General features: G+C 47.9%; 2 protein-coding genes across 12 annotated transcripts in view; one reads left to right on the top strand and one right to left on the bottom strand.

The window, feature by feature from the left end:
• Window positions 1-23391, top strand: part of CE4H1orf105 (chromosome E4 C1orf105 homolog) — a 57734-nt gene that overhangs the window by 2198 nt on the left and 32145 nt on the right. For 3 of the 10 annotated variants that reach the window (XM_086693440.1, XM_086693444.1, XM_086693446.1), the window contains exons 2-4: window positions 12318-12403; window positions 16217-16304; window positions 22866-22919. In XM_086693440.1, the coding sequence (XP_086549566.1) occupies window positions 12318-12403; window positions 16217-16304; window positions 22866-22919 (228 nt within the window). Of the gene's footprint in view, window positions 1-11333; window positions 11634-12317; window positions 12404-16216; window positions 16305-16903; window positions 17233-18534; window positions 18731-22865; window positions 22920-23391 lie in introns of those variants that run through there. The other 7 variants (XM_086693443.1, XM_086693445.1, XM_086693442.1 and 4 more) reach the window with 6 other exon arrangements.
• On the bottom strand, window positions 8762-16898 carry PIGC (phosphatidylinositol glycan anchor biosynthesis class C). 2 transcript variants are annotated; one of them, XM_086693439.1, is made up of 2 exons: window positions 16875-16898; window positions 8762-10113 (listed from the first exon to the last, which is right to left on the bottom strand). In XM_086693439.1, the coding sequence occupies exon 2, from the start codon at window positions 9948-9950 to the stop codon at window positions 9045-9047; it is 906 nt and encodes a 301-aa protein (XP_086549565.1). In that variant the 5' UTR covers window positions 9951-10113; window positions 16875-16898; the 3' UTR covers window positions 8762-9044. The 2 variants fall into 2 exon arrangements, with proteins under 2 accessions (XP_086549565.1, XP_086549564.1); XM_086693438.1 differs by lacking the exon at window positions 16875-16898 and adding an exon at window positions 11242-11394.

Raw genomic sequence — 23391 nt, 5'->3', positions numbered from 1 at the left:
ACAGGTGTTCAGTGGTTTCTGCTCCGCCTCTGCCATGCTGCTCAACTGTCCAGAGCCCTCCCCATGGTCACAACAGGGTGCCGCCTCAGGCCCGACTGTCCACAGGACCTTGATCAAACTCTGGCTCTTATCTACGCTCTGCTCACTTTACCCAAAATCAAGCTTTCTTTTTTTTTTCTTTTTTTTTTTTTAACATTTTATTTATTTTTGAGACAGGGAGAGAGCATGAACAGGGGAGGGTCAGAGAGAGGGAGACACAGAATCTGAAACAGGCTCCAGGCTCTGAGCTGTCAGCACAGAGCCTGACGCGGGGCTCGAACTCACGGACCACGAGATCGTGACGAGCCGAAGTCGGCCGCTTAACCGACTGAGCCACCCAGACGCCCCAAAATCAAACTTTCTAGAACACTACAAATGGTACCGCCCCACCGTCAGAAGTTGACCCAGTTCTCAGGAGGTTCGTGTCATTACCCCCAAAAGGCTCTTGCTAAAATGTGCCATTACCTGGATAATTTGCACATTAATTCCATTAGCAAGCAATACTAACATGTTCACGATGACATGAGGAAGCCTGTGCACTAAGACCGCACCCCCTTCAAGGTAAACAGGAGCCCCCACCCCCAACACATGCATTCTCCACACCATCTGTCTTGAACCCACGAGGACTCTCATTATGGGTCCTTTACCCAGCCTACCTCAGTCTTCCAAGATGGCCAGGTCACCCCCCTCCCCAGCACTCTCCACACAGTTCCGTACACACCCATCCTGTGCTGCCCTCCTGCCCTCCTCAACCTTGGAAACCCTTACACCGTGCCCTCTGTAATCTGCTTGCCACGGTCAGCAAAATCCCCTGTATCTTCAACCTGTTGTGTGGATGTGCCTTCCATCTTCTTGCTCTAACACAACCAGAATCTCTTCTCAGGGCACGGCTCCCCCTGCAGCCCTCTCGTCTCCCACAGCCCCTCACACTGCTCAACCTGAGTGGGGCAGGCACTCCTGTTGTCCACTTTTTCTTTCACCATCTTCCTCCCTCCTCCCTAAAACCCTTAGCTTTGAACCTCATGGCATCAGACTATCGCACATACTACCCTTCACTGTTCCTCTGACCCACCAGCCCCTAGTTTGCTTTCCCTGATTCCCTGACGAGTTTAACTCCTGTTGCCCTGCCACTGTCTCCAGTACTCTTCCTGTCTTCATTCTTGGGGATTTCACATGTGTGTAAATTATCCTTGCAACATCCCACCCCATCCATCCCGCCTTTTCTCTTCGTCTTAATTTCCCATTGATATTGTCCTTCACTCTACCTCAGCTACTCACTCCCAAAGTTAAAACCTTGTCTTTATTCTCTGATCTTCACTTCCTATCCTTCTAGCTGCTTGAACCTCCAATTCATCGACCTTCCCCGTCCCTCCTCTCCCTGTCCTTCGCCCCTGTTAAGGTTCACTCTCCTTCTTACCCAACTAAAATGCCACGGTCAATCGTTATAATCATGCTCATGCACATATACTTTTCTCCCTTGTCCTTCTCTCAATTTGATAAAACCACCACCCCAGAGACATTCAACTCTCCATCCACTCTGGTTTGCACATGGTCTGGAAAACACACACAACACCCTAATTGGTTTCACAGTAAAGTCATGATCTCCATGCTCAAGTGAGCCTTTAATCCTGCTGAGCAATGACACTAGCCATCCCTAGTTCATTCACTGCCCCGAAGTACTAAACTATTTCCTACCTTCTCTCTCCTCACTCCCCCATCATTTCGTCCCTCGTTCTCACTCTCAGCTGATTCTGTCTCCTACTGCTTAGGAAAATTGAAGCACTCAGAAAAGAACTTCTGGAAATCCCCATCACCTCCTGTACCCACTTAGCAGCCACCCTTCCACCAGCATCTGTATCTTATGTACTCTGCCGCCCACCTGTTACCATAGTAACTATCTTGTCCTCTGTCTGAAGCCAGCCCCCCAACTGGTGCACTAGACCCCTTCTCCTCTCAAATGCTCGCTGGTAATCCTACCTTTCCCACATCAACTACTACTTTCTGTTGTTTCACTTCCATCAGCATACAAACACGGTATCATTTCCCCGGTCTTAGGAAACAAAGTTTCTTATCCTCACCTCTTGCTTTCAATTTCTGTCTGGTTTCCTGGCTCCCCTTTGAAGCAAAACTTCCAGAAAGTTGCCTATACTTGCCTCTGCAACTCCCCTTCTCCTTTCTCACTTAACCGCACCCGAAACAGGTTCTTATGCCCCCCCCCCCCCACCAAAAACTGTTCAAGGATACCAATGGCTGCTTCCTCGCTGAATCCAACTGTAAATTCTCAGCCCTTATCTTACTTGATTTACCGGATTTTCTTTCTTTTTTTATTTATTTATTTTGAGAGAAAGAACACAAGAGGAAGAGGAGCTGAGAGAGAGGGAGCGAGAGGACCCACAAATGCAAAGGCAGGGTTTAATCTCACGAACTGTGGTATCGTGACCTGAGCTGAAATCAAGAGTCAGACGCTTAACCAACTGAAGCACCCAGGCTCCCCTGATTTACCAGATTTTCATCTGATCACAGTTGACCACCTCCCCCCACCCCGAGGCCTCTGCACTTGGTTCCCAGAACTCCCAACTCTTGATTTTCCTCCTGCCTCAATGGCTGTGCCTTCCAAATCTTTTTGCTTCTTCTTCTCTCCAACCTTTTAATTTGGAGTTCTCCGTCCTCTTGGTTTATATCAACTTCTTGGATGATCTCATCCAGTCTCATACCATTTAAATACCAGTGATTACCAAATTTACATTCCCATCCCATACATTGCTCCTAAAATCCTAACTCCCCTCTCTGACCCCCTGCTCAACATTTCAGCCCGGATATCCACAAAGCATTTCATATCCTATATGCCTCAAACTGATTTTCTTCCCCCAAATCTCCACCTATATCCCCTTTGCACCCAACTCAATTGATGGCATCTCTATCTTTCAATTTGCTCAGGTCAAAACCCTGAAGAGTCATTTGTGATTCTTCTCTTGTTTTCATATCCCACGTCTGGTATGTCAAGAAGCCCTTGACTAAACTTTCAAATTATATCCAGAATGTGACTATTTTCCAACACTTCTGCTATCACTCTGTTCTGAACACCATCATTCCCTGCTTGGATTATCACAAGAGCTTCTGAATGCTTTTTTTTTTTTTCTTTCTTTCTTTTTTTTTTTTTTTTTTTTTTTCCTTAATGCTTTTTTCTGCTCTGGTCTTGCCCCACAGCAACTACAATGAGCCTTTCAAAGGGTATGTCAAATCATTCCCCTCTTTTTCTCCAAGCCCCTCTAATGGCTCCCATCTCAGAGTAAAAGCCAGAGTCCTTCTAATAGCCTGTAATGTCACACATGATCCAGCTCCCACATGACCTCTTTGGCCTCATCTCCTGTTCTCCTTGGTCACTTCAGCCACTTCTTGTGACACCCCAAACATGCCAGGCAGTTTGGGGTCTTCCGCTTGGACTTTTACAGCAGCTCTTGCCTCTGCCTAGAATGGTTTCCCCTGGGAAATCTGGATTATTTATTTACCTCCTTCAAGTCTTTGGTCAAATGCTCCTTTTTCCATGAGACCTACCCTGACCCCCTTATTTAATATCATTGCTACTTTTTTTCTTTTTTCCCATAGCGTTTACTTCCACTTATGTTGTCTGTCTCCTCCTGCTAGAAGATAAGCTCTACTAGGTCAAAGAACTTTGTCCACTTTGTTCATAGACATATTTCAAATATATGGAACACTATGTCCTATAGTTAGTGCTCAATGAATATTTGATGAATGAATAAATTCCTGAGGCCAAACATCATAAAATGTGAATGGTAGAGACTAGAGATCAGCCTGGGTGGACAATAAATATTTTGCTAGATGTTGGGGGTAGGAATAAGGGATAAAAGAGATAATGAGGGATATGAGAAAGCATTAAAAGCAACTGCTTACCAGTTAGCCTTTGGCCCTGGATCCAGTTCGGCTGTCAGAAAAGCAAACCATCAGCCCAAACTGGCAATACAGCATGAGGCAAGTTCCTGACTCAGTATGAGTCTCAGTCACCTCAACTGTAAAATGAAAATAATACCTGAATTACAGGATTGTTATAAGAAGTAAATAAGATAGTGTATATAAAGTGCCTAACAGTGCCTGGTACACACTGGGTGCTTGAAAATGTAGCAATTATAATTTATCAAATCCCAATGTGCTATTTGTATCCTGAATTTATGGGGACTTCAAACGGTGTGGTTATTTCTCAAACCACAACTCATCAAGAATTCCAAGACTTTGTTGAATTTCATCGCAAAAAGGAGTATCGATAACTTCCACAGGACGGCACTGTGTTCCAGCCCTGTTTCCCTGCGTTCGATGGGTTTGAAATATTGTAAAATTGTGTGACTGATGCCCTCTGCTGGCTTTTGTTTTTCTTGACCTTGGGCCTTTGGCTTAGATGATGTTTAATGGCTCCATGCTTCCTTGAAAATGCTCAGCATGGATTCTTATACCCACAATTTAAGCCAGCTGCCCAAAGCCTCACTCAAAAGTTTATAGTACCGACACAGCATGCAGGCATCCCACTGACACCAATCTGGCCACCACGCAGAACCAATGTGCTGCTGTCCTCAGATCCCTGCACGGCCTTCTAGCTGCCTGCCAATCACCCAGAAGCCACATCAGGCCACAAAACAAAGCACACCTGCTGCTCTACAGCTCTACCTCTCCCTGATCCCTTCCATTCCCAACTACAATCCCTGGCACCATTTTGGAAGGACAGGCAAAGCTGCCTCCCCATTCCTCCTTCTTTGCCCTCACTTATCACCACCACCCACCGTCCAGCATATCTACTGAAAGGAAGATTGACGGGAAGCAGAGCCGGGAGGAAGGGGTGCAGGGTGAGGAGGGCTGACAGTTTCCTACACAAGAGATTTTGTTTGGGATTTTAATTCCAATGCTACTGTAATGCCTTTTCCTTCCATTTCCCCCTTCCCTTCCCACACACACATCATAGTATTCTCTAAAAGTCTAAATTGGGGCGCCTGGGTGGCGCAGTCGGTTAAGCGTCCGACTTCAGCCAGGTCACGATCTCGTGGTCCGTGAGTTCGAGCCCCGCGTCGGGCTCTGGGCTGATGGCTCAGAGCCTGGAGCCTGTTTCCGATTCTGTGTCTCCCTCTCTCTCTGCCCCTCCCCCGTTCATGCTCTGTCTCTCTCTGTCCCAAAAATAAATAAAGGTTGAAAAAAAAAATTTTTTAAAGTCTAAATCATTAACATTCTGCTTGCACACTTTCAGTGTTGTTTAAATTTCAGAGACTGACCGCATCACGTTACTTAAGTGATGAGTAACTTTCCCAACAACTGTCACACAGGTCATACCAATCATTATCTAGGCCTGCCTCCCTATGCCGCCAGCAGTAACCCAAAGCAGCATGCCATAAGTAAGCCTCATCATCCCGCAGTGAGCTCTTAGTACCACTTAAGAGCTTGGAGTTTCTTAACATTTTCTTACAAAATATTTATGGCTTTTTTATTTGCATTTTACCCCAAAACTTTTTGGAATCCATTTACATTCTTGGTCTGTGAAACTTCTTGGAGTTACTGCAGAAAGTGTATAAAATTGTATTTTCATTTGTCTTAAACTTGCCTTGCTCAAATTTCAAAGGGTGTCTTTTGTAACTCATGACTTGGTAAACAAATCAAGATTCACTTCGACCCTTTATAGTTTTATAGGTGATGATGTTGTATCTCTGTTGAGCCTTCCTTCCGGGCTGTGGTGTTCTATTCTCTAATCTGTTTTCATAGGGCCAGTCTTTCCCTTTGGTTCCTTACTATTTTGATTTTTTTTTTTTTTAATTTTTTTTTTTCAACGTTTATTTATTTTTGGGACAGAGAAAGACAGAGCATGAACGGGGGAGGGGCAGAGAGAGAGGGAGACACAGAATCGGAAACAGGCTCCAGGCTCTGAGCCATCAGCCCAGAGCCTGACGCGGGGCTCGAACTCACGGACCGCGAGATCGTGACCTGGCTGAAGTCGGACGCTTAACCGACTGCGCCACCCAGGCGCCCCTCCATTTTGATTTTTTAATTATCTTTCTGTGATCCATTTCTAATTCCACTATATTGCTGGTTATGAGGCAACCAATTCTGTACAAAGAATTCCAAGTGCAAAAGCACTAGATTGTTTAGATCTCAATACCCTTCCAGATTACGCCCGGAATTTAGAACCAACGTCCTCCAGATACTACAATTAGAACACTTAGCCTGAGTGTACCATCTCAGGCACCTCAAACTTTATGTGTCCCATTCTTATTTTCTTATCTACTTCACCTCCAAACCTGTTCTCACTTCTGTCTTTTCACGGTACACAAATCCACTCAAGGCAGATGCCGGTCATCCTCCAGTCCCTTCCATTTCCCAACATGAGTCTACCAAGTTCTCTGACAGCCTGTCTAATCAGGCCTCTCATCTCCACACCCATCGGCCTCACACCCTTAGTCCAGACGTTCACTCTTCACTATTGCCACAGAGCTCCCCGGGCTCAGCCCGAAAACTGGTGCCAGAATTGTATTTATATATATACATATATATGCACATACATAGAGAGATATACACACTCATGAAAGTGTGTGTGGTGGAAATCTTGTCTCCCTTTTCAAAACCTCAATTTACATTGACACTGACTGCAGGATACGAGAATTCAAAGTACTCAGCACTCTCAGACCCCATACCCTCTCCCTGTAGCCCATCAATCCTGTGCTTCTGTCCACTGCCAGGATAAATCAGGTCCCCGTGCACTTTGAACATACTGGTTCACTCTGGTTGGAATATCCTTCTCACCATCTTTCCACCTGAATTGAGTTGGCAGCCCCACTCTACATCATCCAACCCTCAACTCTCCGTTCCCCTCCCATTTCCACAACCACCAAACCAAATATGGTCAGGTCTTGGGGGGCTCCAAATACTATACACAGTGTGACAGAGAAGAGCTGAAAAATGACAGCACAGCACATTAATTCGTCCCACTGAAACTGTTTTTGAAAGTGGCTCAAATCTGGGGAACTTTCTGCTCATTGACACAGATGTGGCTGCTTACGTGAGTTCCCTAAAGCTGATAATCACCTACCTATTCAAATAGGGCAAATGTATTAAAACATAAAAAAAAAAAAGCACAATCATATACAATTCTTTACTACCTCCAACCACTGTTGCTCTGTTCCTGATGTGAACTACACAGTAACTATGAGCCAGTTCTGCCCACTCACGAGGGGTGAAATGGCCACACCCAATGCAGGATCGATGCTTTGAGCTCCACAAGTCAGTTTCCAAGATCCTTCTCTCCCCTCTGGCCAGTGTCCTTGGGACTAGGAAAGCAATCTAACTGGCCCTAAGGAAAACTACCCATTCTAACGAAACACTATTCTCATCAGTCCAAAGAGCTCAAGACACTAGTTCACAGTCCTGTTCGAGACATTTTTTGAGAAATCTATGTTCAGAGAAATACAAGCATTACTTAGTTTCTGACTTGAAATTAATTTCTAGTGAGAAGGGATGGTGCAGGGACTTGCCCCAAATGAGTTATGTCATGAGTTACCAGATATTCTGGGAGGCACCCAATGCATCTTACACTTCATCTCTGTCCCTCTTCAAGTCGTCCTAGAGATCAACCTGATACAGCAGTAATGGCGAACATTACCGTTCCTCTGCTATGCGCCCAGAGTTCCTCAAAGCACTGATACATCTCATCTAATTATCACAATTCTAGAGGTAAATACTTCCATTCCCACTTTACAGATGAAAAAACTGAAACACAGAGCAGTTGCATAACCCAAGATTCAAGCATTTGCTCCCTCCTTAGATAAACTGGATTGCTCCCAATGACCTGTGGTTAAAGCCCAAATTCCTGAATATTCACACCCCTACTTGTTACTCAAACCTTCCTTTCCAACTTTCCCTCAAACCCCCAGAACCCTGATCTCCCATGAAACACCTTCCCACTTTTGTGCTTGTCCTAAAAAACAGACGTGGCCCAAAGGCAGCCACATGTTGCATGCAAGTGTGGCTTTTGTCCAGATTTAAATTTGGCAGAATTTACAAGTCAGATTTCACATTAAAAATCACAATTACAGCTACTGAGACTTCATTTAGAAATCATTAGATGTCATCAGAAATCTGAAGCTCTGCAGCCAGGCCTACGCTCTGATTAGAAACACTCAGCTGGAGCAGAGTAGTGATCGCCCTCCCTGGCCGGGGCCAAGCTCCATCCAGTTTTCAGCTGCCATTAGCCACACAAAGTATGACTCGTGTGACTTGTATGCCTTGCTCATATTACTGACCTGATTCCTAAAGGCCTTTGCCACCTTGCCCTAAAACCATCTTTTACTTACTTAAATCTCACCTAACCACCAAGACCAAGCTCAAATGCCATCTCCTCTAATAAATATTTCCTAGTTTCTCCAATTCAGTTTGGCCTCCAGCCTCTGAATTCCCTCAGCATTCTGATTATGTATTGCGACACATCACATCCGGGTCCCAGGCAGTTAGTGTGCACGTGCCTCACTAAGAACTATGTAGAAACTCTGAGTGAGGTAAGGTTAAATAACCAATTCTGTGATCTTAGGCGACAAAATGTCACAGCATCTAGGATTCTAGGATTTGAGATCCAGATAACCAAAGGAGAGAAGTGACTTGAACACACACACATACTTTCATTCTCTTCATGTCCCTTCTGTCAGCCTTCTGCTTACAGAAAAATCATGGGACAACTTAATGGATGTGTTGTTATTTTTTTAATAGAAACCACATCACTTCCTTTGTTACAGCAATAATGAGGCAGTAATTCAAGAGGGTCCCAGAAAGCTTTTTCATCCACAAAGTAACAGAAAGAAAAACACCTTCATCACTCACGCCCTTGGTTAGCTTTTTCTTTTGATCTCTGTTCCCCCACCCACAATAGTATGTTGCTTCCAGAATGGGATTCTGCCTTCAAATCTTGTATGAGCTGGGAGATTAGTCTATCAGCTTCCCTTAAGAACCGAATGGAAGTCCCTAACTCAGCTGAGAAACCTGGACAAGTCTTCTTTGATTTCAGCCTCATCCCAAGGCCCATGAATGTTTTCTTTAAAAAGCTGCAGGCGAATGAGGTAGAAAGGGCAGAGACAAGAGATGGAAAACAGCAGAAGGGCAAAGAGGATGGCTCCCACAGCACTAATGGACAGCAGGCCTCCCAAGGCTGAAAATGCAAAAAGCAGCGTGACACCCACGTAGCTACGGGGAGTACATGCCTTCAGTTTCTTCTGCAACATGGGCCACAGGGCAAAAATCTGGATGGCAAAAGTCACCATGATGAAGGCATGCAGGGAACGGGGCAGGCGCGAGGCAAGGCAGACAGAAGCAAAGATGGCCATGTTCAAGGACAGCGTGCTGGATACAATGGCAGCATTGGCGCCATAGTCAAAGAAAATGAGGTGGCCCAAAAGCATGAAGACTGACATGGCATAGATGGTGTCAGTGCTGACAGACTCCGTCAGGGTCTTCAGCACTGGGGAAAAACCGTAGGTGAAAGTAATGAAAACCAGGGCGCTCTTCAAGTCAGCCCACCGGGTCCGCCCACTCTTCTTCCGTCCTTCACCTCCGTCAATGAGATCGAACAAAACATAGCCAATCAGTGAAGAGGCCAAGCCGGTCCCAAAGAGCCACTGGGGGGCCAGAAGGCCCTCATCCATATACCACCAGATGACCACAAACACACAGACGCTGCACAGCTGCTGTATCACCACGCTCGACTCGAACACCACGGCCCAGTACTGGTACTTCCGGGCGTGGATGTTTTTCCGGAGCTCTTCCAGGAAACGCCGGTCCACGTAGTTATCGGGAAACGGCTGTCGCTCGTACAGGACCTTCTGCCACTTGGCCTCCTCAGTGTCAGCTACAGGCTGGGTCCCCATTATCCTCTCCATCAAACTCAGGCCAGCTCAGTCTCCCTCGCAGAAGTCCACATGGTTCTCGTTCCTTATAAAGTTCCGAAATAAGACCTCTCTGGAAATCCCATGCCGGGTGGTGGCTGACACTGCACCGACCTGCCTCGCTTTCAAAGGCGGCAACCCAGGCTAGGCCAAGTTCCTGGAAAAAGACACACCATGAACCTCGGAAAGCTGTGAACCGTCGGGAAGAATAGAGTTAAAGTCAAAGCAATCCAGTTTATTAGAAGTCTGAGCAACATGTGTGCGGTGGCCATTTTATAACCGTGGACATTCAACCTCTGTTCCAGATTTTAAATTATAATCCCACGGATGATAACAGACAACTGGTAGCTAGTACGTACTGAGTGCCTACTCCGCGCCAAGTGCCTCTGGAGCTTCTTTCATTTAATCCCCGCATGCTTTCAAGTTAGCATTAGCTCCACTTTAGTTAGTAAACAAGAAAAAACCCGAGATTCAAAGTGCTTAAAGTAACTTTAGCCCAAGTTAACAGTGATAAACACTGGAGCCAGATTCAAACCAATGTCTGACCCCAAAGCCTGGGCCTCACATCACGTCTCCCTCTAAACCAGTTAGCTCAGGGGTTCACGTATCTCCGAGGCTTCACCCAAAGCCCTCCCTGTCGCTGTATGCTTGTAGCTGCACTTAGTGCAAATTTCTAGGGATAGGATCCAGAGCTTTTATTTACGGAGTTCTCAAAGGCATGTGTTATTAAAAAAAAAAAAAAAAAAAAAAAAGAAAGAAAGAAAGAAAGAAAAGAAAGGGGAAAAAAAGAAAAGAAAAAAGAAAAGAAAGAAGGTACCAAGGACTCAAAGATTCTTAATCCATTAACTGAGCGTAACATCCCTTAAAAAGTTACCACTCCACTTATAACGGAAAAACTCTTGGGAGGTTCGAAGACAGCGACCCGTTTTTCACAATGAAAACTTAAGAGTCAGAAATACCAGGGTCATGCTGCAAGTCTGCGAAGAAAATTCTTATTGCCGACCTTATTTCTTCCATAGAGCCCGCGCTAGGTTTTGCTTCACAAGCGAGACACCCTGGGAGCCCCCTCACTGCAGCAAGGACCCCGGCCCCAGGAGCTCACGGCTTCGCCCCGGCTGGAGGATCCGCGGCGCCGGAAAGGGCAACGCCCCTCCATGGGGCCGGGGGTCGGGCAGGTGTCCCCGGGGGCGCCCCACTCCCCCTCCGGGGCCTCCCGCGCCCGCCGCCGGTGAGGATGGCAGAGGAGAAAGAGGCCCGCAAACACTGACTCCCGCTCGAAACCCACCTGCCTGCAATTCCTAGGGCTGCGCGGCCGGGAAGGGCGGCCGCCCGCCTCCTTCCCCATCCGGGGCGCCGGGGGTCGCGACGGCGGCCGAGCGCTTCCGGGTCCGCCACAGCCTCCGCGGCAAGAGCGCCCTTCCCCGGCTAGAGAGACTGCGAGGTCGCTGCTGCCCCCTCCTGGCTGCTCAGAGGACCTCCCGTCTCCCCTCTGAGGACGCACCGCTCAGAGTCCAGGAAAAAGCCAGTCCCCAACAGGATTTGGCGTCCGAACAACGCCAGGGGTAGATGCTGGGCTGGTAACGAGAGATTATAAAGCCTACTTTTACTGAGCTCCGGTTACTAAGGCCCTCAACTAGGGACTTCCCATGCATCCGTGAATTCATTGGACACATACAGGTACTGTATTAGGTGCTCCTGATACAACAGTGAATGAAGACGACAAAAATCCCTGCTCTCCTGGAGCTTTGTGTCTTGTGCATTGACCTGTAAAGTGATGATAGATCTCCTCACAGAGGACAAAATTGAGGCTCAGAGAGGTTGTGATGCGTCCAAAGCCACACAGCTGAAAAATGGGTTCGTCAAGATTAACATCCAGTTGTCTGTAGCTTCCAAGTGTGGTTCTCTCCTCTTTGCTGCCTAGAAGGAATTGGGGTGGAGGACACTGTGGCTGAAAACAGCCGGAGACTGAACGGGAGGTTGCTGATATTCAGCTGACTTCGTAGAACTCTCAGAGGATGCATAAACAGATGGAAGTAATAAAGCAGCAAAGGGATAGAGATAGTAGAATACAAGATATAGGGGGCACCAAAGTCAGAAAACGCGAATCCACTTACTAGCTGTGTGACTTGGCAAATCATAATGCCTGAGCTCTGATTTTCTTCGTCTGTAAAGTGGAGATAACACTATTTACTCTTGGAGACTTTACGGGAGACTCAAAAGACTCAAATATAAATCATAAAAAATGTTTTGGAAAGTGCTGGCATTTGTAGAGCTGCCATTAGCCGACTTTGGTCCTGGTTTTGATGGCAATGCTCAAACGCAATAAATTCTGCAAACCGATCTCTTTCCATTTCCCTCCAGGTTTCTGTGCCAAAATTTGACAAGATCCCTTGGCTTAGTGAGGCCAGCCGCAGCAACAAGCCACTGGTGCTCAGCCTTCCCAAAAGGTAACAGCCCAGCCCCTGAGGGCAAAGGTTTCAACAAAGTCCTCACGGAAGGTGATTGCTGGGGCAGTTCTCAGAGGGACAAACCTGGTCGGTTGAGAAACCCAAATTGAGAGCTCTAAAACCAGAAATGGCCTGGGTTTCTCAGACAAAAGTGGGCACTGAGGATAGTCTTGGCAGGGGGACGAGCTCTTAATTAACCTCCCTCTCTGCAACCATCACGCAGCAATACGGAAGAATTTTGCCCGTGGATAGCGTTCTCCACACACTTCCCTCCCCCTCGGCATCTTACTTTTTCTCCTCAGCTTTCGTTTGGAATTTTCTAATTTTAACCACCAAAAGTCTAGAACCATAAATTCCTGCCTTTGTAGAGTAGCAGCTGCCTGTGTAGCACTTTGAGACACTCTCCAATCTCACCAAGCCTGACACGTCCCAACAAACTGCTATGGAACATGTTTCTCTTTTTCGAAATAGGAGGTGCCTGTGTGTTAGCAGCATGTCAGTGCTGACACGCGGAATGAGTGGGCTTCCTCACTCCTCCTGCATTTTTGGTCCCTGGGTGTGGTGATATACCCAGCTCTGGGGAGGGGAAGGGGGAGTGTGAGGCAATGTGGGGCTGAATAGTGAACAGGAGCAATCAGAGGGAGAGTAAGGAGAGAGCAGGTCAGGAGGCAACCTCGAAAGCACTTTGTAGGTGAAGAGGGCCGGCTCTCTGGCACGTGCGACAGTTGGCTAGGAAGGTTGGAGTCTCGAAAGGAGTTTTTCCTCCTGTTGGTAAGGGTCACATACCTTCCAGCCCAGAGATCAGCGACTGCCATGAGGGACATTCTCCCCACATCCCCTGTTCAATAACATGTACCTTTGCTTTATCTGCTGCCCTTTTTCAAAGCCACACTCTCCACAAAGAAACAGATGTGTGTGTTTTCAGAGCACCTATGAAGTGCTTGTTCCGATCTGCTATTTTTACTTTGTATCTAAACTCTAGCTCGTGTCTTGCTCATGTGAAATGGCCCGTGTTTGACATCTGATTAGGGTAGCAGTCCACCATTTCCATCCCACCCTCCTCCTTGTTCTCATTAGACCTGCCCCTGCAGCCAGAGGTAAAGCCTCCCTGGCGGGGCTCTGTCACCCCAGCTGTCTTAGTCCCTGACTATACAGTTTGGGGTACCTACAGGGGTAGGGGACAGGAAGGGGGCTTGAAAAAGGCAGACCCAGAATACAGCTGTGTACCCCCAGGGCCTGTTCCCTTTCACAGCCGGGTCCTGGAGTGTCAGAAGGGCCAGACTATTGGCAGCCAGCTGGGAAGGGAAGGGTCAATTTTCCCTCCGGCCAGCTAACCTCAAGCTAGTCACAGGGAAAAATGACCTAAGCGGTCAGCGAAGCTCTACTCGTTTCTAAACTGGGAGTATTTGGGCAGCAATCTCAGCCCTTTGGAAGAGAAATGATGCTTCCCCACCTCCAAAGACGCTGACTGGACAACAGCGGTGTGGTGCCCTGAGCCTTCAGGAAGACAACAGGAATACAAAGTCTTTGAAAGGATGGTTGGTTTGAGTAGCACCAAACAATTCTTCAAGATCAGCAACTCTTTCTCTGGCTAAAGCCCTGGGTTCCAAGCTGTTTATTTCCAGCAAAACCCTCTTCTAAGATCTCGGTAAGAAAGTTACACATGTGCTTTAAGTATTAACCTACTTTGGGACGAGCAGTTCTAACATGGAACAGCCTAAAAAAGAGGCAGAAACAGCTAGCAAAATGTACTCTGCGCACCCCCATCCGCAAACTCCTGAAACGCACCTGCAGGGCTGCAGAGGGTGAGGCCCAGCTCCCCGCACCAGTGCCTGACCTGAAGCCAAACTCATCATGAGTCTCGAGAGCCCTCAGGTCACACTGAGGCCCTACTTCTTTGAGATTGAGTGTTAAAGCAGTTCTAAGGTGTCTCTTGGTCAGCATTTGCATGTCATGCTCAAGCCCGGCTGTTCACAAATCAAACAAAAGGCAGCAAAGGAGCTGGGTCAGACCCACCTCCCCTGCTCTCCCAGGGCCCAGGGTGAGGAGAAATGAAACCATAAATGCCTCGGGGACCCCAAACTCCTTTCACGTGCCTGTGTTATAAATGAACAATGAACAATGAAATCTTTCCTCATTAGAGAGGAGAGGTGTTCCTGGCATTCCGAGTTTCCATTTCTGGAATGCCAGGGGCATGCACAGCGCTGCATATACAGGCAGTTTATGATGTGCAGGCCCCCTGCTGGCCTTGGCCTCTTACACTGTAATAAAATGAACCACAACAGCCGCGAGGCAGGTCACACCTGTGAAGAGAACAGATACTATCCCTGCAGCTTCACGGCTTCACCCCCTGACTAGAAAGAAAGAATGTTCCAGAGCGGTTGAAGGAAGAATATGTTCCACGGGAAGAAATGAGTGGATTCAGCATCCAGGGACACAGACTCCAAGGAAGCAGTCCAGGCATGAAAAAACCCTGCACTTCTCATGAATAACTTCTCCATAGGTCTTTTCAAGAAGGAGATCTGGGGGCATTTCACCCATTACACATCTGCTTTGCTGAACAATTTTTTAAAGCATTTCATTTCATTTCATAGAGAGAGCAAGTGTGAGTGGGGGAAAGGGGTAGAGGGAGAGAGAGAGAGAAAATCTTAAGCAGTCTTCATGCCCAGAGCAGAGCCGATGCAGGGCAGGATCCCAGAACCCGTGACCTGAGCCTAAATCAACAATTGGACACTTGGGACGCCTGGGTGGCTCAGTCGGTTAAGCGTCCAACTTCGGCTTAGGTAATGATGGGTCTGTGGGTTGAAGCCTCACGTCAGGCTCTGTGCTGACAGCTCGGAGCCTGGAGCCTGCTTCAGATTCTGTGTCTCCCTCTCCCTCTGCCCCTCCACCGCTTGTGCTCTGTCTCTCTCTCAAAGGTAAATAAACATTAAAAATTTTTTTTTTAAAGAATTGGACACCCAACTGACTGAGCTACCCATATGCCCTGAACAATTTTTTGTACACTGTCTTTTTTGTACACTTAATTTGTACACTGTCTCTGACAATCCACAAGTGGCATTGGTTAGTTCAATACAAACAGGACAGAGAAGCCAGAGTGACTTAAAAGGGCAAGTCCATCTTTTAAAAGCTGGCCTGCACCCTTTAGGACTGGGATGGAAAACAACTTCTCAGGGAGTCCCTTGGTTTATCTCAGTTGGAAAGGAAAAAAGTGTCCTTTATTCTTCAAGTTTCTTTTGGCTGGTCTGAGACTCCAATTGACATAAGACATATTAACAAGAGAAAATCAAACTTAATTTTTTACATTCAGGAACCCACATGAGATTCCAAAGACAGTCAGGCCAAATGAGGTATATATGTCATCCTGAACCAAGGAGAAGGAGGCAGGGGTTGGGGATTTCAAAGGGAAGAAAGACAATTCATAGGAAGAATGGAAAGAGTAAATGTTTAGTAAACAAATGTTTGAGGGGCCGTCCAGAAACCATGGGACACGGAGATGAATTTTAACAGACTTTGCCAAGTTCCTGCCTGTCTACCTCCCTTAGTTCATATTATACTGTAGGTATCTATGGTGACTGTGCTCTTCCTGGAGCAGGGTCTCTATCTAAACTCTTTTAGGCGCTTAGGGGGAAAGTCAAAGTTTCTTCCTGAGTCTTTTGGGCCTTGACTGTTATCAGCTCAAAATAATCTACGGGCCAAAGTGGCACATTTTGGGGCTGCTCATTTGGACCCCGGCATCTCTGAAACAACCAACGGCTTGACTCTTCAAACCAGAGACTATGATCTAACTAGCTCTTGTTTTGATTACTTCAGATCTCCTCACGCCTCTGCATTTCTGATTTCATCTAAGAAGGATACGCATTTGCCTATTTTGTTTCAAGTTCCAGATGTCTTATCTAAGGTACTCAATTTTTTTTTAATTGAAAAGAAACCCTTAGTGGTTCTAGGATGACATAGAATGTAAATGTAAAGGCATTTCCTGTGTCCTTAGCAGATCGTAAGCCTGGAATGTCATCACTGTCCCATAGGTATTTGCCAAATGAAACAAATAAGCACCACCCACTGACCCCACTTTAAGTGAACCAGCACTGAGAATAAAGGTTACAATCATCAAAAAGCAGCGGCGGGGGGCAAATCCTATTGAGAAATATGCCCTGAGGCCTTCAGGACTTCTCAGCTGGTGTCCAGAGCCAGTCCCAGCGTCTGGAGCCTCTGACACTGTCCCATCACCGCCCTGGATCCCTCATGAGTCCCACCTACAACAACCTACACCCGTGGACTTTCATATTGTCCTCATGGCCCCTCCACCTCACAGAAATCAACTATGACCGGCTGCCAGGCGACACTCCTATATGCCACCACCCAGAGGGTTCCTATCTTAAAGATGCGGGTGAAGTCAGCGGCGCCCTGAGACCCAGGGAGAGAGCTCCCCTGGCGTCCCAACAGTTTCTCAGCTGAAAAGTACACGTACCCACGGGGCGGCTGCTAGCGTGCCAGGGCGGGATTCCTGAGCACTTGGCACAGTGCCCCACTCGTGGTGACGCGCACCGTGGTGACAGCTCCGCTCTGCGAGCCACCATTGGGTCGGCCCTCGAGTCAAGAGGTAGACAGCTGCTTACGGAGTTATGTGGTTGAGCGCAGATAGGGAGAGGAGTGAGTCAGATACGGCCTCCGCGAACGGTGCGTGGACGGCACAGGTGCACGGCCGCCAGCAGAGTTGGGCAAAGTCCCCGAGAGGCGAGGCGAGGCGGTGGGAGGGAAAGGAGGGGTGAGCCGACAGCGCCAGGGAGTGGTTCCAGAGGAAGTGGCGTCCGCATGCGATCTGGAAGGTACTTCCACAGTGGAGGGAAGCGCCCGGGGAGCAAAGACGCGGGGCCTGAGCGTGCAGAAGGGCTTGTAAACGTCAAGGAATCAGGCCGCAGCGGCGGGCTTGCAGGGAAGGGAACCAAGCAGACGGGTGGGCCCAGCGGGAGGGCAGCGGGGCCCAGGGCGAGGAGCAGCGAGGAGACGTTGCAGGTTTTCGGCGCGGGACCGACAGGGACAGGGCTGTGCTTGAGAGTCACTGCACTAATCCCCCAACACGCTGGACAGGCATGTAGGTACGAGTGACCCCATGACATGCGCCGGGGGTTCTGAGCGGGGACAGGATCCACCTGACAATTGCTGCAGAACCGGCAAAAAGCCTTCCAGTCACTGTCTCTTTGAACCTCTGATGTAGACAGGATTTCTCCAGCCACCGAGCGCCTCCTCATCCCACGTTTGCTCTGAGTCTCTCCCGAGGCTTTAAGACTCTAAGCCCCAGACCCGCTGGCCGGGAAAGGCGGGAGAGGAAGGCGTTGATAACGACCGGGGGCAGGTGGGAGGCCAATCTTCTGCAGGGCTTAGAATTTCGTGCCAGCAGTACTCAGAAGTGTCCACTAGAGGGCAGGCAAGAGCAGGCTGAGCCAAGAAGGCCGGTCTCAGGCAGCCCTGGGGGTTCGCAAATCCATCACTCCTGCGGGGAAAGCAAAATGCCCCCGCTGCTCCCGCTCTCCTCCTGTGTCTGCGTGTGAAACACAGTTGCCAGTTGCCCCTACAGATTAGAAAGGCAAGTAGGTGTAGGGAAGACAAATTGGACCTTTTGCCGTTTTAGGGGTTTTGGCTGCGCCGGAGAGTTAAGTTGATAGGAGAAAAGCATATAAATCTATTTAATATACGTTTTACGTGACACAGGAGACCTCACAAGGAAATGAAGACCCAAAGAAGCGGCAAAACCCGAATGTCGTGTGCTGTGTTGAACAGAGAGAGCCAAACGCGGGAAAGTACCTAAAATAGACGGGGAGGCTAAAGGAAGATAAAAATTATTTCAATGAGGTCTGTGTGCGCAGGATTGTACAGAGTTGGCCACCACCACGGGGGGGGGGGGGGCAGCACGTGTCCCCTGTGAGGTGAACCCGGGCTCAGCCCGCAGCTGCTCCTTTCTGGAAAGAAAGTATCTGGTGGGAGTGGAATGCCCTGTGGACACTCTATCGCTTCTTTTATCCTCTAAATCAGGGACCAGCCAGGAGGCTGCGGTGGCCTTACAGCCAACTAGGGGCCCTGGCCTCTGGGCACAGGTGCAAAGGTCCTGCCAACTGGCTCCCTTCTTCCAGTCACAGGTCAAAGGGCAGAACTCTGAACATCCACACTCCAAGTGGCCTTCCTGCCCTGCCCAGGGGCGGTCCTGGAGCAGATGCCGTGGTCTGTGTGTCTGGAGCAGTTCTCACTAAAGAGAGACAGAAAGGAAACAGAGGCTCAGAGACTGAAAGACCCGGGAAGAGGAAGACAAACAGCAAAACAGAAACAGAGGTAGGGAGGGGGACAAAATACCAGAAAAAGGAACCACAAGAAGAGAGGCAGAGCTAATGAAGAAAAGTAGAAAATGAACACAAAGAAAGCAGCCTCCACACGGCCCCATGTACACATTCCCCGTGGAGCGGGGTCTTTACAAGGCACGACTTTCACCTGCCATTTGCAGGCATCCACTCGTGACTCCTCCTGGTGCCATGGGCAGCCAAGCGTATCCCAGTAGCTGGACAACTGAGGCCGAGAGGTCCTTGCTCAGAGCTCCCCGCAAGGCAGAGCAGACGGATCGGGCCATCTGGGGACTCCAGCTGGGGTCCCCCTGGGACCCCGTGGCCTACTTGCTGGGCTGGGTGTCACCGAGCTCAAGTTCTTGGTTACCAATGGAGCAGAAAATGCCACCCCAGTCTCTCCTCGCCTACCCCCCCACTCCCTGTCTCCTCTCTTTGATCTGGGTTTGCTGTTCTAGCCTAATGAGTCCGAGTCCAGACAAGAGCAGTATCTCTTTTGCTTTTAGCGGACCTGTGACAAAAAGCCCCCGTTAAAGACACTGTAGCAGCAGAGACTCAGCTGGGAGAATGTATAGGAGGGCAACTTACGGTTTTCTTACCACCAAGGACTCGTTTGAGTGTTTCTTTCTCACTGAATCTTAAATTTTGAAAGCTTGTGATCACCACAGAAACTACTTTGCATACTCCTAGGTCCTTTTCCTCTTTATATTGATCAAGCACATGTAACAACAAAAAATGATTTTAAAAATGACACCACTGACCTGAAATAAAACCCAAAATTAGTAAGTCTGGACAGTAGGTGCACAGTTGTTGACAATATTTCATGTATGTTTGAAATGTTTCCTAGTCAACCATATGGGTGTTTTAAAAACCATATTCAGCTTTATTTTGGGGGCGCCTGGGTGGCTCAGTCAGTTGAGCGTCCCACTTCGGCTCAGGTCATGATCTCGCAGTCTGTGAGTTCGAGCCCCATGTCAGGCTCTGTGCTGACAGCTCAGAGCCTGGAGCCTGCTTCGGATTCTGTGTCTCCCTCTCTCTCTGACCCTCTCCCGCTCATGCTCTGTCTCTCTCTCTCTGTCAAAAATAAATAAACATTAAAAAAATTTAAAAAAAAACATATTCACCTTTATTCTCTAATTGAGATGGCTGTTATCAGATAGCAGGAAAATGTGTAATTATCATAGGTTTTTTTTTTTTAATATTGAAAATACCTCTCTGATCATCACCTTTTTCAAAGAGATATAGGAATCATTACGCCCTCATATGGATCCTAAGAGTCCACTTTCTCCCTGAGGAAAGATGGTCTTCATTTGACCCTTTATCTAAGGAAATTCTGACTTACTGAAACTAAATACATGGGCTGACAAGTCTCTTAACCCTTCTGGACCACAATTTCCTCACTGCATCCATTGAAAGAGTTGAACTAGAGGTGACCAATGAGGTGTCTCTCATTTAAGGCAAGAGCAGAAAGGAGAAAAGGAACAGAGGTGTCAAAAGGCAGGAAGGTTGGAGGCAAATTTGTCAGTGCTCCTCAGACATGCTTCTGATAGCTGTTTCTAAAATGACCATCGGGTGCTTACATTTTTGGTTTTTGTTATGTGGAGAGGTGTGTGTGTGTGTGTGTGTGTGTGTGTGTGTGTGTGTGTGTGTGTGACACACACACAGAGAGGGAGAGAGAGAGAGAGGTGGAGAGAGGGAAAGGAAGGGAAACATACTTCCCTGTTTCTTTATCAAAGATTCAAGGAGGCCAAGGACTTGGGGGATGAGCCAGAGCTTAGGAAACCCACCAGATATTAACCTCCAATATCAGGATGTGTCCGGTTGTGAAATGGGAAGCGGGGCTTCTGGGCCCCAACCCAAGGGTGCTTCATTCCTCAGCCGGGCTACAGAAGGTTGCTCTCACTTTCTCATCACAGCTTCCATCTGCTATCCTGGGGACAGCTGCCTGGAAAATGAGAACCCCATTAACATTTCAGAGCTGCTTTTCTTGGTGGCTCTGACTCCACAGATGACATAACCAGGGGCCTGTGCTCCAAACCACCAGACAATTCACTCTCCAGTCCTGCTACTGCTGCTGAGCTGGCCTTAAGGAGACCAAGAGTGAGAAGCAGATGCTACAGAAGCTTCCAGGGCTAGGAAGGAAAGCAAGGCAGGAAGGAGGAAGCTGGGGCCTACAGGGCATGGAATCCCAAATTGTTTGGGATTCGAAAACAAGGAAGTTTTCGACTTCCTTGTACACACATATGTGTATGTATAGGTGATACTTTAAAACGCTTACAGTGATTCATCCATTCAACCAGCCTGTGTTGAATGCCTACTGTGTGCCAGATTCTGTGATGGGCTCTAGGGATGCAAAGATCTTTGACACATGTTTTTGCTTTTCAAGAACTCTCAGCCTGGTGGAGGAAATAAGCCTATTTAAAAAAAAATAAGCAGAAGAAAGAAAGAAAGAAAGAAAGAAAGAAAGAAAGAAAGAAAGAATAACAGTACAAAATGCAACAAAAAAGCAAATATGCACCCAACTTGGAGTGCATGGGTGGCTCAGTCAGTTGAGTGTCCAACTCTTAATTTCGGCTCCAGTCATGATCTTATGGTTTGTGAGATCAAGTCCCGCGTCGGGCTCTGCACTGACAGCACGGAGCCTTCTTGGGATTCTCGCTCTCAAAATAAATTTTAAAACATTAAAAAAAAAAAAAAGCTATATCAAGTCTGTGACGGAATCAGAAAGGCAAGCACCCAACTCAGATTAGGGTATGCAAAATGGTAAGAGGGTCAGGAGAAGGACTTTCTGAGAAAGCAACACCAAAGCTATGTCTTAATGGATGAGGAGCTAACAAGGCTGGGCAGGACAATATATAAACCATTTTGTCTTCAGATTCTAGGGGATGACAGTCATCATGGTTATGGAACTCTGCAGTCACATCTGCAGTCGTCATTAACCTGGCAAGACCCTGCTATGCACCTTCGAGATCTCTCAAATATGTTTGTTGCTTGATTTGCGATGAACTCTAATGTAGAAGCCAGAAGTCTGGAAAAGGGGAAGGAATGTCCTGTGGGAAAGACAAGAGTCTGCTTATAATGCCACCAAAAACAAACCTGCCCAAGGACTCTCCCTTTCCCATGCCCACCTGTGCATACTTCCTTAACCCTTTAAGTGCAAATGCCACTTCTTGAAGCCTTTCCCCGTTCCTGCTATGGGACGTGGTCTCTCTTTTCTGAAGGCCCAGGAGTATCATCGCTGCTTCTGTGATATCTAGTGCGTCCAACCTTGGATCACAGCTTCAGAGATGCGTCTGAGTCTCAGAACTCACAGATGGGAGGGAGGGAAGGAGGAGCCCCCAGAGGTACCACCCCCAGGGTCTCAGGGAAGATCTGGCAGAAGGTGGAATCTGCCAGAAGCCCAGAAGTCTCTGTGTCTCTGGCCTCTCTCACTCCCCACTCCCCATACCAGACAGCAGTCCACTCTCAGCTAGCCTCAGTTCCCCAAACCAATCTGCTAGGTCATTCTTCCCTGCTGTTGTGGTGTTTCCTGGGTTGGAATGCCCTCCCCACACCTTGTTCACCCACCAACACCTACCCAAGAATTGCCTGCTCCTTTAGCCCGTCTCAGCCCTTCCCTCTATGCCCCACCCCACCCCCATCCAGGTGAGCTCTATGGCTTTTTTCAGTTTCACTGTGGCCTCAACATATTTGTCACCACACCCTCCACACCGTGTGCTTCCTTGAACACAGTCTGCAGAGTGGTAAGCCCCTTGAAGTCAGAAGCTGTGTGTTATTTGCTTCAGGGACCCCGGTACCTAACGAATGGACAAATGAATGAATTTGTATTTTTCCCTGGCCTTCCTTAGGGCCAGAAAATGTCTTATTCATCTTTGTGACCCCAGCCCAGCACCCTCCACAGGGTGGCCTCACAATAAATGTCTGTTGTTGAATGAATGAATCGAGTTGTTCACACTCATGCTTTAACATACCAACCCACAACGTTGTAATACTCAGTCGATTCTTTTTAAATGGCCTATAAAAATGAAATGTATTTTAAATATTTGTCAAAAGAATCCAACTTTGTCCCTAGTTTTCAGTCCTCAAACCTTCAGTAATAATGCCTTGTCCAAACGCTTTATGTCTCTCAGAGGACGAAGCTACTTGTGGACCAGTCCACTGAGGGTCTTAGGAGCGCACCCCAGGTACCCCCCTATGCTGCATAGGTGTATTCCTCCTCTTCCCATTTCCTGTCCCTCCCAGCAGCAGGAAGGGGTCAGGGCACGGTGTACACACACGTACTAACAGGTCAACAGACAATCAAATGACAGGAAAGGGTGTTAATTCATAGTCATTTTCTGTTTGTCCCTGTGACCCCTCTCCCCCATATTATACACGTTCCATGAACCTGCCTCGTGACTCTGAGGTCAGTGTGAGCGAAAAAGGGTAAGCTGTGCCTATACTACTGTATGCAGGGGTCCTGAGGTCACTGACTAGTCTGTGGCTCACCCCCCTGCCTCAACTCTTTCTGAACCTACCAGCTGCAGCCAAGCCTGGACTCCGTGTCCACCCGGGACATGGGGACATGGGGCTGAGACCAGAGACTCCCTCTCTGTTTTATGGAAGGAATAACTGTTACCTCTCTTACTCCTCCACCCCTTTCCCCTTCTTTGTTGC

The sequence above is a fragment of the Puma concolor genome, chromosome E4 (genome assembly GCF_028749965.1).
Source record: "Puma concolor isolate L17-30 chromosome E4, mPumCon1.1.hap2, whole genome shotgun sequence".
Taxonomy (NCBI): Eukaryota; Metazoa; Chordata; class Mammalia; order Carnivora; family Felidae; genus Puma; species Puma concolor.
Note: the sequence above shows the minus strand (reverse complement) of the source record. Positions and strands in the feature narration are given on the sequence as shown.

Coding starts and splice junctions, on each gene's coding strand:
- PIGC (XM_086693439.1), bottom strand. CDS start 9,950: ATGGAGAGGATAATGGGGACCCAGCCTGTAGCTGACACTGAGGAGGCC.